This window comes from Metopolophium dirhodum, chromosome 2 (genome assembly GCF_019925205.1).
Source record: "Metopolophium dirhodum isolate CAU chromosome 2, ASM1992520v1, whole genome shotgun sequence".
NCBI classification, from domain to species: Eukaryota; Metazoa; Arthropoda; class Insecta; order Hemiptera; family Aphididae; genus Metopolophium; species Metopolophium dirhodum.
This window is the reverse complement of record NC_083561.1, coordinates 26,033,244-26,048,908: the sequence shown is the minus strand read 5'-3', so window position 1 is coordinate 26,048,908 and position 15,665 is coordinate 26,033,244. Positions and strand designations below refer to the sequence as shown.

The following is a 15,665-nucleotide window of genomic DNA, read 5'->3' as shown; positions in this document are numbered from 1 at the left end:
TCACAGCGCCCTCTGCATTTAACACGGATTAAGATACAAATTGTGTAGTCAAATAAAACCACCGGTAGCGCTGAAAACTTCAAGAACAGTATTCTTATCAGCTAAGTGACACCTTTTCGTGGCCGTCCCGCGATCCCCGCCGACCATGTCGTTTCCAGTCCATTATATCTTAGTCCGTACTCCGTGGTCTAGATAGTCATTATTCTATTCTGTGAGTATAGATTTATTTATTTATATCTTAAAACTATAGATCACGATTTAATCAAATTAGTATTTTATAGAGATCTAGGCCGTGACATATAATTATAGGAATGAAGCGAAATACACGATTTAAGATAGCAATTATAATTCATGATAACAATTAACAATCTATAATATTCAAAAATTTGGTTATTTCTTTTCAACCGAAGTCCTACTTTGCGTTTGAATTTTTGCATTATTTACAAAGTTAATGCTTTATGACTTATGTTTATTGCAAAAAAACTTTATAGTTTATACATTTATCATTAAAAATGCCTATGAAAAAACGGCTGTTTTATTTGTGGCAGAAGTTTAAATGCTAAATCAAAATCGGAAAACATCAGTTTTCACAGGTAGCTTGTGATATGAAGCAATATTAGAATTTTATAATACCATAACTTTAATATGAACCATATTTAATATTCCAGATTTCCTTCTAAAGATTGCATTCTGCAAAAGTGGCATGGTTTTTTTCTAAGTCATGATTTAGCAGTAGACAAAATCAAGAAGAGTAATCTTAATTGTTCTCTTCATTTTGTACCTGAGTCATTTATTGTGCAGAATAAATTGAGACTTCTACAAAAACACGCTATACCAACTATAAAAAATCGAGAGTAAAAGGGGTAAAGTTTAAATACATTTTATAAATATATTAAAAAATAGTTATAAGATAGGTATGATGTATGAGTTTCTTGTATTGAAATCTTTGCCGTGATTGAAATTATAGGCAGAGATTGAGTATCCTGAATTAAAAGAAAAACTATCCATAGCAGAACATAGCAGCAGTACCTCTAAACTTCATATGGAAAAGATTTTAGTTAAAGTAATTTAATTTAATTTAATATAAAAGTTAAAAATGTAGGTAGGTATCTAATAAAATGATTGTTTATTACTTATTAGGCATCTTATAGTTATGACCCTTCTCAAAGAGTTGCACAGACAATTAATTAATAATTGCTTTTTCTATATTTATTCTTAATGTAAGTATGTGCATTTATTTCTTAGGTGCCTAATATTAGTGAGCTACCTGAAGTTTTTGTACCATTAGCTAATTTGGACCAAACTATGGCTAGTTCATCATCAAGATCAGAAACTTTAAGTCCCAGTACACCTACAGTTAGAGTAGATAATAACTATTTCTATAACTTTTGTATAGTAATTTAGTATTTACCAATTATGATTTTTTTTAGAAAAAATTCAAATCTTCTTTTTTGGCTGCTACATATGCGTCTTCTAATGACTCACCGAGTTGTTCATATCTAAAATATAGAATTCGTACTTTGTCAGATGAAATTCAGAAAAAAAACAAAAAAATAAGAGGTTTACAACAAATTGTCCGGCGCAAAAATAAAAAAATTGCTTCTTTGTATGAAATTATTTGCAAACTGAAAAATAATAATCTTTTAACTGAAGAGGATCCTAATATTCAATTATTTGGTAAACATACTGATTTAATTACTAAATGGTCAAATAAAAATTTGCGGGAAAAAATGCCGAAAAATGTAGTCTATCTATTAGGAAATTTGCACCACAGAATATATGAAATTTCAATATATTCTGTGTTTGCACTATCTTTACCTTTTTTTTCTCCTTAAGCTTACCATTATGTGAGAAATCAGTTTAATATGGTTTTACCACATCCTCGTACTTTAGGAAAATGGTATTTAATGGTAGATGCAGAACCTCGTTACTCTAGTTTTGGTCTTGAATTCTGATTTTTTTTTTTTATTCTTATCACTCAGGAATACAATTACTGGGGTACAACTATCAACAAACCATTCATGACAAAAATTGTCAATTAATAATAATTCTCATGATTTAATTAATGAATAGGTAACAGGTTTAACTATACTCCTTTTCAAAAGAGAATATACTGGTCGGCGACCAATTTATGTCCGGCGGCGTGCATTCCCCACCAATTTCCCATTGTTAGAGTGATCACGTGATTATCAACGCACCAATCAAATTATTCGACATGCGCGAAAGCGGTATATTCTCTTTTGAAAAGGAGTATAGCAGTAATCAAAACTTAATGAATTTAACAAATAATAGATTAAAACATTTTAACGGTAAATAAAAAGTGTAATTCCTAATTTTCCAAATTTGGAAACATTTATGGAAAAATTATTTGTTGTTATTAGATGCTTAAGATTAGAAATGGATAAAAATGCACTGAAAATGGTACAAAAACAACCAACTACTAGTATACAAAATCCAGAATTAGATAAATATTTTAATCTTTTAACACTTCATTTAAATTTCTTAAAAAACAATTTAAAAGTAAAGTATTCTTTAATCAAAACACAACAGAAAAAACATGTAATTGTCAATTTGTTATGGCTATGAGATTACCGTGCTGTCATATTTTTGAATATCAAGTTTTCCTTTGTTTGATTCAATGCTATGTGATAAACAATGGTCAAGAAAATTCTACTACAGATCATAAAAAGCTTTAAAAACAGCCATAGACAAATCTAAATGTATTCAACAAAATAATGTGGAAATAAATTTTAAACCTAGTATAGAATAGATTAAATCAAAAAAACGTAAAAGTAGTCATGAGAAATTTAGAAGGGCATCTCTTAATGCTACTAAAATTGCTGAAATTATTTCATATACATCCAATGTCCATTTTAATAGAAAACTTGAACAACTTAATTTACTGTTAAGAAGTTGGAGTGGTGGAAAAGAGATTTCAATTATAATTATTGATGGTATAAAAGTTCAATATTTTCTACTATTATAATATTAATAAAAGGATATAGGAGGGTGCCTTGATTAAAAATAAAATAAACCGTGACATTGATATTTTTGATATTATTTCGTATCATTATAATTATACATTTTTTCATTTATTTTTTAAAATATTTTTTCTCAACCACTGAGTACCCATCTTAAAATACTAACAGTGCTTGTTAAAAATAATTTTGTTTAAAGATAAATACCAAAAAACTATATTGACTAAACATTTTAGTTTTATATTTTTATTTTAGGAATTTATTTGTTTCTATAACTCTGAAAAAATAGTGTGACTGATTTTCAAATAATAATAGTTATATAATTGTGCCATGTGCTTCTAACTTAATAAAATAAATATCTAAAAGCTTACCTATACAAATATTATTAAATATAATATTAATTAAATGTGTCTTTTTTAAATTTAATTTTTTTAATATTATATGTTTTCTTATTGATACATGAAGGCAATGAAAAAATGGAAGAGCTAGTGGACATAGACAATATTAATGATGATGATGTTGCCAATGAGTGCATTGATAACATGTTAAATAATTATTTAAATGGTAAACAAATTTTAACTAGTTAATTAATCAAAAACATAATGCTGCATTTTGGGAGTTAAAGTAATTTATATTCTATATTTTTTAGGTGATTTTATGGACACAAGTTATACTAAACAAAATGTCAACACCACTCAACATGATCATAACTATTTTATTACTGCTAAAGGATTAATGAATGAGAAATATGCTGATGTCAACAAAACTATTATTAACGATGTTTCAACTGATCAATTAGATAAAGACGTGTCATTACCTACTTTTGGTATTTTTTTTAAATTAAATATTTTTATTTGTATAATATAAATTATAAATTTAAATAATGGTTATATTGAAAAATATAATTAATAATTTTCTAGATCAACCTGAGAAAACATCAATTACAATAACCAATGCACCAAAATCAGTTTTAAAAAATTCTACAAATATATTAACAATTGGATTACCAAAAAAAAACAAGGATTATACCATCCAGTGGCTTTTAGACTCTAATACTATTTAGAGCATCAAATTATAATTATTCAGTGGTTAACAAATTATTCAATTGCCAAAAATGTCAGAAAACAAAATTATATTATACAAAGAGAAGACAAAAACTCGTGTTGAACTCATTCATATGGGAATAGTTGAACTAGAAGTTAAATATTAATTTAATCAAACCATTGTGTAGTACTGGTGCTTAGGATTTCCTTAAAAACATAATTGAATAAAAAAAAACAAATTAATGTCTGGATGTGCCCTACTTGTCAAAGTGAAATAAATTATGAAGATTCCATTTTATGTAATTCCTGTTTAATGCTGTACCATAAAAAATGTGTTAACGTAACACCCAAAAAGAAAAAATTGAGTTCTTGGTTAAGTTGGTTAATTTGTTATAATTCGAAATCAAAAACTAACTGACTGCATACATTTTAATATAATTATATTTATCATAAAGAATTGAATCCAATGTCTTCATTATTTATGCACACCGCCTAATATGAACTTCACTCTCAACTCAGAATCCAATTCTGATGGCCTTAAATAATTCTGAGTAGGTATACTGTACAATATACAGTGTACATAATAGTATAATACTGTCATAATTTAATATGTTTTTATAATCTTGTAACAATCAAAATTGCGGGGAAGTCAATTTCAAGTAGACTTGACGACGAATTCAAATCTGTTTTCAGAATTCTTATCGCTTCATTAGATCAATTGATATGTTTGGCAAAGAATCCGTCTAAAATTCTATGTCGCGCGTGTGTTAGACAAAGACACAAAATCGCCGGGCGGAATCCCCTTAATATCACCACATTTATTATTGATGTAAACTTTGATGAACATTGAACAAAATATAATATTTACTTTTGGCACCCTTTAAGGTCTAACTTAGTGCATGTCTAAATTTTTAAAATTTTTTAAAAATTACTTAGGGGGAAATAATGTATTAGAGCCTCATCACTAGGGCTCGGATGTTTATGAAATTGCATATTTTTTTCTATTTGTCCAATTTAATGCTAACATGGATACAAATTTAATTCATGTTCTACTGAATCAAATAATACTATTTTTATTTTGCATATTTTTGCATATTTAATGGTTTTGTATTTTAATTGCATATTTTGGGATTTTAAAAATAAAAATGCTTATTTCAGTACATTTTTTAAAAAAACAATTTGAATTACACAATTAGTTCTACAATTTGTATATATAAGTTGTATAGGTGGTAAGTACAATCTACCACGCATTGAAGTGAAATATAAATATTTATTATCGACTATCTTTGGTCTATTAACTTTGGTACAAATTTCAAAAATACATTCAGGTGAAGTTGATACTATGGAAGGAATAGAAAAAGATTTGAAGGCTGAGGATCTTGCATTCTTCAAATATGCTCTTATAACATCAGTTGATGTAGAACAAAGTTTTTCACGCTACAAAAATGTACTTACTGATAACAGATGCAGTTACAATCAAATTATAAAAACCATAATAGCAAAGTGTAAAGCTAATAATGTAATAATTAATAAATAATAATGTAAATTAAAGTAAATAAAACGCTATGTGAATTTAAAAAATGTATTTTAAATTGTAGTAAAAAAAATAATAAATAAAAATAACTACTAGGTAATAAAAATAAAAATATTATATTTTTGTTTTATGAATTATAACAAATTTTTTTGTGCATATTTTGGTGTTTTTATTGGCTATAAATGCATAATTTATCATTTTTAGCACATATTTTGATTGCATATTTCGTAAATTTGTAGTACATAAATGCATGCATATTACAGTAGTTTTAAGTGCATAAACATCCGAGCCCTACTCATCACTCATTTATATAATTTTATTTATCTAACTAGTAAGTCTATTAAGTCAAAGATTTATTGAAATAGATATGATAGTGATAATACTGTAGATACAGTATACTTACTATTAGTAGGCTACTAACCTACTAAACTAATCCAAAAATATATATCTACTCAATAACATGACATGTTTAGCTGTTTATTGGTTTGGTGGTTTGGTCTATTTTTCAATATCAACTAATGCGTATTATTATGAGTGACATGTTGTCATTAAATGTTTTGCTAGAGATTCTAGAACATGTAAATAATTTCAATAATTTATATTTGTTAAATAAAATAAATATAACTATAATTCAATGTATTTGGCGAATTTGTTACAAACAATTGATTGTGGGTACAATTTGTCATAAATAACTAAAAATATAAGCAAGCTTATGTAGGTGACAAAATTCGACATGTTTCTACTTTTACATACATTGACTTAATTGAACAAATAACTGAAAACTTGTGTTCAGAATATGGTTTAAAATACTTTTTAAAAGTATTCAAGTACAGATACATCATACATATTATGCTTATTTTAAAAAGTATTTAAATACTCAGTAATTCATGAATTTAGACTACAAATACAAATACTTTGAAAAAAAGTATTTATAGAATAAACTTTCAAACAATTAAAAAAAATGTTATGAAATATTTTTTTTACCTTATAAATTAATTGAACCTATTTTCATGTTTTATGTTAATTTTATGTAGCATTTTACACCTTATTATTTGGTGGAACTTTAAAATACTCATCTGTTTTCTTTGTCGAAGTACCTACCTACCTATTTGGTTTGATTTAATCCACCTTGCTCAAAACATTGCACGACAGTTGTATAGTAGTCGGCTATCTAGTTGTTCTGTATATCTATGGTGGCAACAAGGTCATGAGCACGAAATAAGATAAGTTAGATAATGACTTAGTTAACTTAAATAACTTTAACTTAGATAACTTAGTTCATGGTCATGATTATAAGGTCCATAGACCTGGTAATTATAATCTATTATAAGGTCTATAGGCTCAATTCCCATTTGTGACTGAGGGGTTGGAAAAATAAAAATGTAACATTCGTTTATACCATGGTTACTATGTTCAAAATTGGCCGATTAGGTATGTACAATTAACCACGCTTGACCAAAAACTTGGTATTATAACTACCCTGGTTTTAAGTGTTTTTGCTTATTTTTAATATTGCAAGACTACCTACCGGCTACCAGAGGCAGTTTCTTTGTTGTGTCATTTAATTTTACATTTCGCGAAGAAAACGATCGTTTCATACTCGTTGGTAACTACATATTTGTGACAAAGAATCCAAACGATTTAAAGGTTCTAGAAAATTTATTAACTTCAGATCATTAGTAAGTTAAAAAACTTTACAAAATCAAACTCGGTATTATATTATATTTGTACTTACATAAATAATAATATAACAAATAACAATCGCCAATAGGTATATTATATGAGTAAGGTATATAGTTACTACTTCGCTGTTGTCAATTTTCATTACCTACTAAGTATAAGGAATTTTTCTTGTGAACACAGTTTCCAAAACTCTTTCAATATTTAATGCTCGCAATTGTGCGATTGTGAATAGTATTCACGTCGTTCATCACGTTTTATCGCGATGTGACCGACTCCCGGGAACTCCCGCCGTATAACAATTCGTAAATAATTCGTATAAATTCGTAATAAGATCGTATAAATTTTATACCTTCTTATTACGATTTTTTTTATAATATTATTGTGATTTAAAATCTAAATTTTAAATTGTCGGAGGGGCCAAAAAAAAAAACTTCGCGGGCCGCATGCAAAAATTATCATTATTTTTGATTTAAAATTAGTGGGGTAGGCTATTTAGTTATTAAATAACCGACAACATCATTAATCATTGTCAATAATTTATCTGTTTGAATCTATGGTGTAATACATCAATAATCTATGGTGTATCCCAACATTTGTTAACATCATACTATTATAGTAATGCTTAACTAATAAAGTACCTAATAACTAATGAGTTATGAGTTGACTAATAAGTATTAGATAATGACTAGCAAATAACAATAATTTATACAAATCGTTTTCTACATATTTTAAGGGATGGAGTACGAGAAGAGTAAACAAAAATATCTTGATAAATTGAAAAAGACATCATCAAAAGGATTATACAAATCCACAGGAATCTTAGTGAGTTTATTTTAAAACCATTATTTGTTATAAGTAATAACCATGTAGGTACCTACAGTAAATTGTTAATAATAGGTACTTATGGATATTGGTTTTTATTTTATCTGATTTTTAAATATATAATAGGTACTATTAATATATTATAATAAATAAATGTACCTAATAGGATATTCAAAATGATAATTCGTTATGTTTTAATGAAAGTCATAAAAAATACGTTGAACCAAAATGCGTACCTAATGATTTGTTGGTAAGTAGTTTTAATACAATACAGTTATTGTTTTAAAATGTTTAAATTTATTTTACGAACCAGGAAAAAGTTGAATGTTATATTAGAGCAAATCCATCGTCTCATATTACTAAGAAGCGTCTAACTGTAAGGTTTTTAAAATTTATTTTTACAATAATAATAAATTAAAGATACTGATTTAGAATGTTGATTAATTTTAGGTCAAGAGAGGTTTAGACCAACGTGGGTTTGCGTCGAATGTTCAAACTAGAAGTTAGGATATATTTTTTTTAATTAGTTATGAATGTAATAATTATTTACTATTTTCAGATAACTTGGATATTGTACATAAGTCAAATGATGTACAAGATTTAGAGAATGTAATTTCTTTCATAAAACCAAAGCGGAAGCTAGTGGACTATAAGCCAGAGACTAAAATCAAATTTGGTCCTCCAGATGCTACTTCCACAATAAAACACAAACAAGCACAGTCTGACTTAATGTAATATAATATACAAAATTAATAAAAACGTAAAGTTAGTACGTACTACATTGATCTATTTTTTAAGTTCTCAAAAACAAAATCTGAAGTCAACTGCAGTTACTACACATATTAAATATGAAATGAGTGAAAAAATTCAAGGTAGTGAACGTTCCAGGTAGGTAAAATTAATATTATAATTATAATTTCTTATAACCATGCATATGTAATCTGTATACATAATAATGATAATCTTTATATTCTTCAATAATGTTAAAAGTTCATCAAAATTGACTTCGTTAGAGATTATTACTAATAATATGCAAAGAACATCAAGTACGCTTTTGGATCCAGAAATAAATAAAAACAAATGCATCAGTATAGAGGAGAAAGCTAGATTAAATTTAACTTATTGTTTATATTTGGAATTTGTTCATACATATTGTGACGAAATTATAAGTATAGACAAGAATATTTATCCTAATAATGGTTTGTTTAAATTTTTGATTGTAAATTATATTGGTTTTTAAGCTCGTGTATGTGTATTGTGCTGATTTTTAGATTACAGTGTAAATTTGAAAAAGCAACTTCAACTAGTTCAGTTTCAACAGTGAGTTTTTGTGATTTTTATAATTAATCAAATTTTAATAAAATAAACTTAAACAAATGAAAACTGTATTTAATGTTATATTTATCAATTCTTAATATTTATATATATTTTAGTCAGAATCAACAGGACGTAAAAAATAAGAAACTAATGGATTGTACAGACCGGGTTAATAATGATAAATTAATAAATTATTTTAATAATGAATCATCAATTTCTAGTGGTAGTGATTTCGTTTTTAAACCAGTTATTGACTTGTTTAAGAGTCCAGGTAATTAAAAAAAATGCCTTTAATGTTTATTAATTTTTTTACTTTTATTTTTAATACCTAATACATAATTTTTAAATATTTATTTAGTACCTATACGATACCTAAATAGATTTTTAATGAATAGTTTTTATTGTGACGTGTGGCTTCATTACTCATTTTAATTAATGGAGTTTTACAGCTGTGTTTGAGTAATTTATTCATTTTTTTTTTATTGATTAACCCGCGTCGAGGCAGGCTTGGCGTTTAGGGGGGGGGCCATAGGGGCCATGGCCCCTCCCTAGAGGCCTAGACATCAAACTACGTAAAAATAATAATTTTTTTCAGAAATCTGTATAGAAGTTCTAAGAATTATAATCACGGCCTCTGTAGGGTGTAAATAGTTTTGGTATGTTATCTGGCCATGTTATTGATAATATAATCTTGAATCTTTTATCTTATATCTCTCATGATATCTCTACGCTTCGCGCTTATTCGCTAAACTATAATATTAAATATTGAATTTTCAAATTGTCTATAGTAGTATAGTGTAGTAGTGTGTACTGTGTATTATAGTGTGTTCCGACTAGCGACTACTATTAACTTTTAAGTTAATTGTCATTGTTTGATGCTTTGTTTCGCGCAGTTGTTTTTCCAGAGAAAAGTGTACAGTGTATTGTATTGTATTATTTGTATTAATTATGTCGTTTTCTAAAAGGAAACAGAAATCCATTTTTTAATTTTTTCGAAAGAAATCAAATGTACCACTTGATAACAATATTTATTTTACATTTTTACCTTCATACCTACCTATTACATGTTTTTCCTCTGTTGGTTGAAAAGTAGTATCATTTGTGGACCCAAAGGATATTGGCCCCCCCCTAGAAGACGAATCAAATCCGCCACTGCGTCGAGGTTTCATTGATTCCACCAGATCTTTTTATACTAGAGGATAAGGTATATTGATTCCGTCTCCAACAATTCCTCCAGTACAGGTACCTAGTCTAAAAACAACCTATCGATTCCGCCAGGGAAAAATAATCTTCTCAAACAAAAATTATAGTTTTATTTTACTTACATAGCTATATTATAAATATTATATGAAATACCTGTATAAAAATGTTATCGCTATAATTAATGATAAAAATTAATAACAAACATAGTAATAAACAATAAACACAAAATATATTTATCAAAAATAAAAAAATCGTAGATTTATTAATAGATTATGAATCTAAAAAAATTAATCGTTTACATTTTATTAGTTTGGCATCATCACATTATAAAAAATAATATTGTACAACTTTTGACATTTGACGACATTGTATATGTATAATAATATAATGTATACATGATACAAAATGTTATCAAATTTAATTTGTATATGTTGTATATTATATAATATTGTATTGTACCTATTTATTTTATTAATTTAACTGTTGTATTATTTTATAAATATTATTTATATTGTATTGCGTATTAATTATTATATTGATGAATAATTTATTTTTAATATTTAAATGAATTGTTGAATTATTTTGTAGATATATTATTATTATTATAACAGAAATAGGTTGACTGCTGCAGCAGGTACCAGGTTGACGTAAAAATTGGTGGGTGCGGAATCGATAGGTTGTTTTTAGAATACATGAACTGGTGGAATCGATGCTACATTGGCGGAATTGATAGGTCCTCCCGCGGAAACTTAGGCCTTTGGTTGGATTTTCATTTGTGGGGGTGGGTACTGTAGGTTTGGTAAACATGTGTGTTTTTGATTTTAGCAGAATTTCAAGTTGCGCAGTCGGGGGATGGCGGCTTCGCTCTCTAGACAGTTGCTTGCCCAGGGGGAGGAGCCGCTCGTGGTTGAGATTCGAACCGACGCCGTAGTCCGCTCGGCCACTCTGTCCCCCAGTCTTGAGTAATTTAGCATATAGTATAAATATGTAAATTATTAAGCATATTATGTACTTTAGCCATTTAAAATGTATATTAAATGATCTATATTTTCTAGTGTAATATATTATTACAGGTTTATGTACCTCAACATTGTCTCAAGATAGTTTTGTTTGTTCAACACAAGAAATATCATTCACTAATTCGGACAATTCAATGAATGTAAATGAAGTTAAGCTAGAACCGAATAAAGATTACTTTTCTTCTCCAGAAATCTGCTTAAATGAAAGTACAAAAAATACGTGTGAAATAAAAATAAATGATTATCAATCAAGATTGTCATTTGATAAGTCTTTGGAGAAAAGCACTCAAGTTTGTGCAAATTATTATTATAAATAAGGAACAAAATATTATGTTAATCAGTCTATAAACATTTGATGATACTAGTATTGTTGTTAAATAATTAGTAATTACGTATTACTGCCGATTAAATAATTGTGATTTGTGGTATATTCTTGAAATGTTGATTCCTATAGGAAACTATATATAGTTTAGGACGTAGCTATTATAGATATATAAGCAGTGGTGTATTTAGGGAGGGGCTATGGTGGGAAATTGCCCTGGGGCGTCAAATTCTGAATCCCTCAAAAGGGCGCCGTAGCTAGAGGTTAAATTGTTTTCAAAGTGAAGTTATAACAACAAAAAAAAAACAATCGTCAAATCAGGGATCGACATGTAAACTTTCTTGATTCTTAATTTTTAGAAATTTATTAACTGATATCACACCCAAGCGGTAGAACAATTTGAATCCAGAAAAATGTCGGTGTGAACAGCCCCCCCAAAATATCATTTTCATTTTAATTTAGTGAGATAGATCTCCGTAACCGGAAAGCGGATTTTGTTGTTTGGGGTCTTGTTAGATTCATATAGGCTAATATTTTATAATTTTTAATGTTGCAATAATTAGATTCGTTACACTAGCACCACAACCTAAATTATTTTCTTCGAATTTGGTTCCATACTTTAGTAACCGATTCGTAACCATTCGTAACCAAAAATTTGGAATTCGTAACCTAAACCAAGTACCAGGAAAACCGTTTTTCCCAACCGGGTGCTGGCGTAACGTTACACCAGCACCCGCACATTGAAATATCCTATACTTAGGAAGTTCAAAACCAAACTAGGTTTTAGTAACCGATTAGTAACCATTCGTAACCCGTTTTCCTGGTACTTAGTTTAGGTTACGAATTCCAAATTTTCGGTTACGAATGGTAACTAATCGGTTACTAAAACCTAGTTTGGTTTTGAACTTCCTAAGTAGAATATTTCAATGTGCGGGTGCTGGTGTAACGTTACGCCAGCACCCGGTTGGGAAAAAACGGTTTTCCTGGTACTTGGTTTGGGTTACGAATTCCAAATTTTTGGTTACGAATGGTTACTAATCGGTTACTAAAGTATGGAACCAAATTCGAAGAAAATAGTTTAGGTTGTAGTGCTAGTGTAATGTACGATGTATCTGCAATAATTGTATTATTTATTATACTAGCTGATCCTGCACGGCGTTGCCTGTGACAAATTAAATGCTCAAGGATTTAGGATTAAGTTAATTAATCTCCGTCTTATTATCTGTTAATGATTTTTTACAAAGTTATTTTTGGATTATTTTGATCATATGTTAACACAAAAAACTGGAGATAGATTCAATGAATGCTTAAAGGTGATTTAAATCCAATAATGTTGAAATTGGTATCTTTCTCTATACGTTTACATAAAAAATATGTCCAGAATTAAGAAAGTAATTTATAATTACGAATCATATAAATAATCATTAATTTTAAGATAGGTATATATATTTTTTAAAACATACATCTGTAAAAAACTGATTATCTGTGTAATTTTTTCATTAAATATAATAGTAATATAGTCTGTAACCAAAGGAAACCATTTAAATAAACAAAAAATATTCAATTTTCATTAGCTAAAACTAATTTCCCGTGAAAGCCTCTTTTTGAAATGCAAAACTAAAAATAATTGTCTTCGAGGTGCACACTGTACATCCGCGGGTATAGGACACAACTCAAGTCTATTGCAATAATTATAGTTCTGAAATTTAGTACATAGGCAATCCTATACCCGAGAATAATTTGAATTGATCTTGAAGACAATTTTTTTACTTCGCATTTGAAAGAGAGGATCAAACAGGGACTTGTTGGCTCCCAAAAAACCAAAATTTTTTTGTTTGTATTGTATTGCCATTGGTTACAGAAAATAAAATAGTTATAACAATAAATTGGATATAATTTTAGACCTGTATATATATATTTGGTAAAATTAACCCAAATAACTGTTAAAAATGTGTGCAGTTTGCATTTAACGGGGTTTAAGAGGATTAGAAGCTGGGATTTTCTGTTTATCACTCGCAAAACATAGAAATTTAGACGTGTTTTCAACCCAATATTCCGATTGATCTAGTCAAGCGTTATGAATTATAAAAACAGATTTAAATTAGTTGTCAAGTCTACTTCAGATAGAATTTTTCAGATTAATGATTTTTTGATTTAAACTTTAATATTCTATTTTTTTATTTATTTTTTTTTAGTAAAATTTTTTAAGATTTAGGTAGACAAGTCAAAAATGTTGGAAAGTTGATTCCAAGTAGAATTGACAACAAATTCAAATCGTTTTTAGAATTCTTATCACTTCACTAGATCAATCGGTTCGTTGAAATGAAAATACGTCTAAATTACTGTGTTCTGCGTGTGTTAGACAAAGACAGAAAATCACAGCTTCCAATCCCCCTAAGAAGGTGCAAATGTACGGCAATTATTTGTTATAAATTTTTTTGGGGAACTCCATGTAGTATCAGATATTTATTAATAATTAATTTAGAAAATATATATTTTATGATAAAATTGATAAATATTAAATACGTATTACGTATAACCTAAACATATTATTTTGTATTTCAGAAATCAAAAGATTTGCTAAAATCAAGTTCTATTAGCTCAGAAGATAGTTTTAAATATTACAGAAAAAAAATGTTTTAAAAATAACAAATGTAAATAGCTTATAGGTATTAATTTATTCATGTGTTTAATAGAGGAATATTATGTATGATTTCATAAAGGTGTTTTTTTTTGTTTATGTTTATTATTATTTAAATAAAATAAATAAATTATAAAATAAAATATTGACTTAAATAAATGGTCTTTAATGTTATTTTTGTGTATCACTGGTATCCTAGTGCGCCTGCGCAAAACAGTTGATAACGAAGATTTATTGGTTTGAAATATATAATATACGTCTGTGGAAGTTTTAAACGTATTTTCGTTATTCTAAATTCAATAATTGTTGTAGGAATTGTTCATGAATCTGTTCAAAATGTTTGAATTTAATGTTATGTTTGTTTTTTCTGTATACTTGTATTTGAGCATAGGTTAGTATAACATAACATATTATATATATAATTTAAGTTATAACCTATTATAGGTGTAACAGTAAGTTTTTAAATGTTTAAAGATTATAATGACGAAATACGTTGTTCTGTATTAAATTTGTTTAACATATTTTACTTAAAATCGTTATTAAAAAAAACAATGCGTCCAACTATAGTTATTTTAATTATGTTGACTTGAAAATGTAATCAATTTATTTATTATTCTAACAATGATATTTAAAAATTATAAAAGTGTCGGAATATATATTAAAGGGATTAAAACGTTGAAGAACGCTGAGTATAATTTTTTAATTTAAGTAACTACTCAAATAAAGTAATAACTGTAGAACGAGGGTTTTTTTGTAAATACATAATTTTATTAAATGTAGGTTTCTTAATTTTATTAAATATTTAGGCACGTTTCATATCGCTCTGCATAAAATAAAACGTACATACTTTTTAAATTTTTTAGTATATTTTCATTAGTTTGGAGTAAATACGTATTCTTAAATATTTTACTAATAATGACATATTTCGTTAATTATTTTATATTTTTATATTTACGTACTCACAACTATATTGGAAATAGTGTATTTCTGTGGGAAATAGGTATATTAAATTTATCGTAAACCGTTATAATAAACGTTGTCAAATTCTTGTAATAAATAAGATATGATTAGTATAACGATTTTTAACATAAATATAAAATTAT

At 27.3% G+C, this 15,665-nt stretch overlaps 2 protein-coding genes across 5 annotated transcripts; both read left to right on the top strand.

The window, feature by feature from the left end:
• The first annotated feature begins 102 nt into the window (after positions 1 to 102).
• Positions 103 to 5,845, top strand: LOC132939184 (uncharacterized). 4 transcript variants are annotated; one of them, XM_061006235.1, is made up of 9 exons: positions 125 to 211; positions 272 to 593; positions 669 to 863; positions 968 to 1,063; positions 1,246 to 1,362; positions 1,431 to 1,677; positions 3,444 to 3,542; positions 3,628 to 3,804; positions 3,899 to 5,845. In XM_061006235.1, the coding sequence occupies exons 4-9, from the start codon at positions 1,043 to 1,045 to the stop codon at positions 4,039 to 4,041; spliced, it is 804 nt and encodes a 267-aa protein (XP_060862218.1). In that variant the 5' UTR covers positions 125 to 211; positions 272 to 593; positions 669 to 863; positions 968 to 1,042; the 3' UTR covers positions 4,042 to 5,845. The 4 variants fall into 4 exon arrangements, with proteins under 4 accessions (XP_060862219.1, XP_060862218.1, XP_060862220.1 ...); XM_061006236.1 differs by lacking the exon at positions 272 to 593 and having other exon boundaries at positions 103 to 211; XM_061006237.1 differs by lacking the exon at positions 125 to 211 and having other exon boundaries at positions 218 to 593; positions 1,246 to 1,356.
• A 3,682-nt stretch (positions 5,846 to 9,527) lies between these two features.
• LOC132938848 (uncharacterized) lies at positions 9,528 to 14,805 on the top strand. The gene is made up of 4 exons (XM_061005851.1): positions 9,528 to 9,648; positions 11,654 to 11,889; positions 14,487 to 14,532; positions 14,762 to 14,805. Exons 1-4 carry the CDS (start codon positions 9,528 to 9,530, stop codon positions 14,803 to 14,805), a joined length of 447 nt encoding a protein of 148 aa, XP_060861834.1.
• Positions 14,806 to 15,665: the final 860 nt, after the last annotated feature.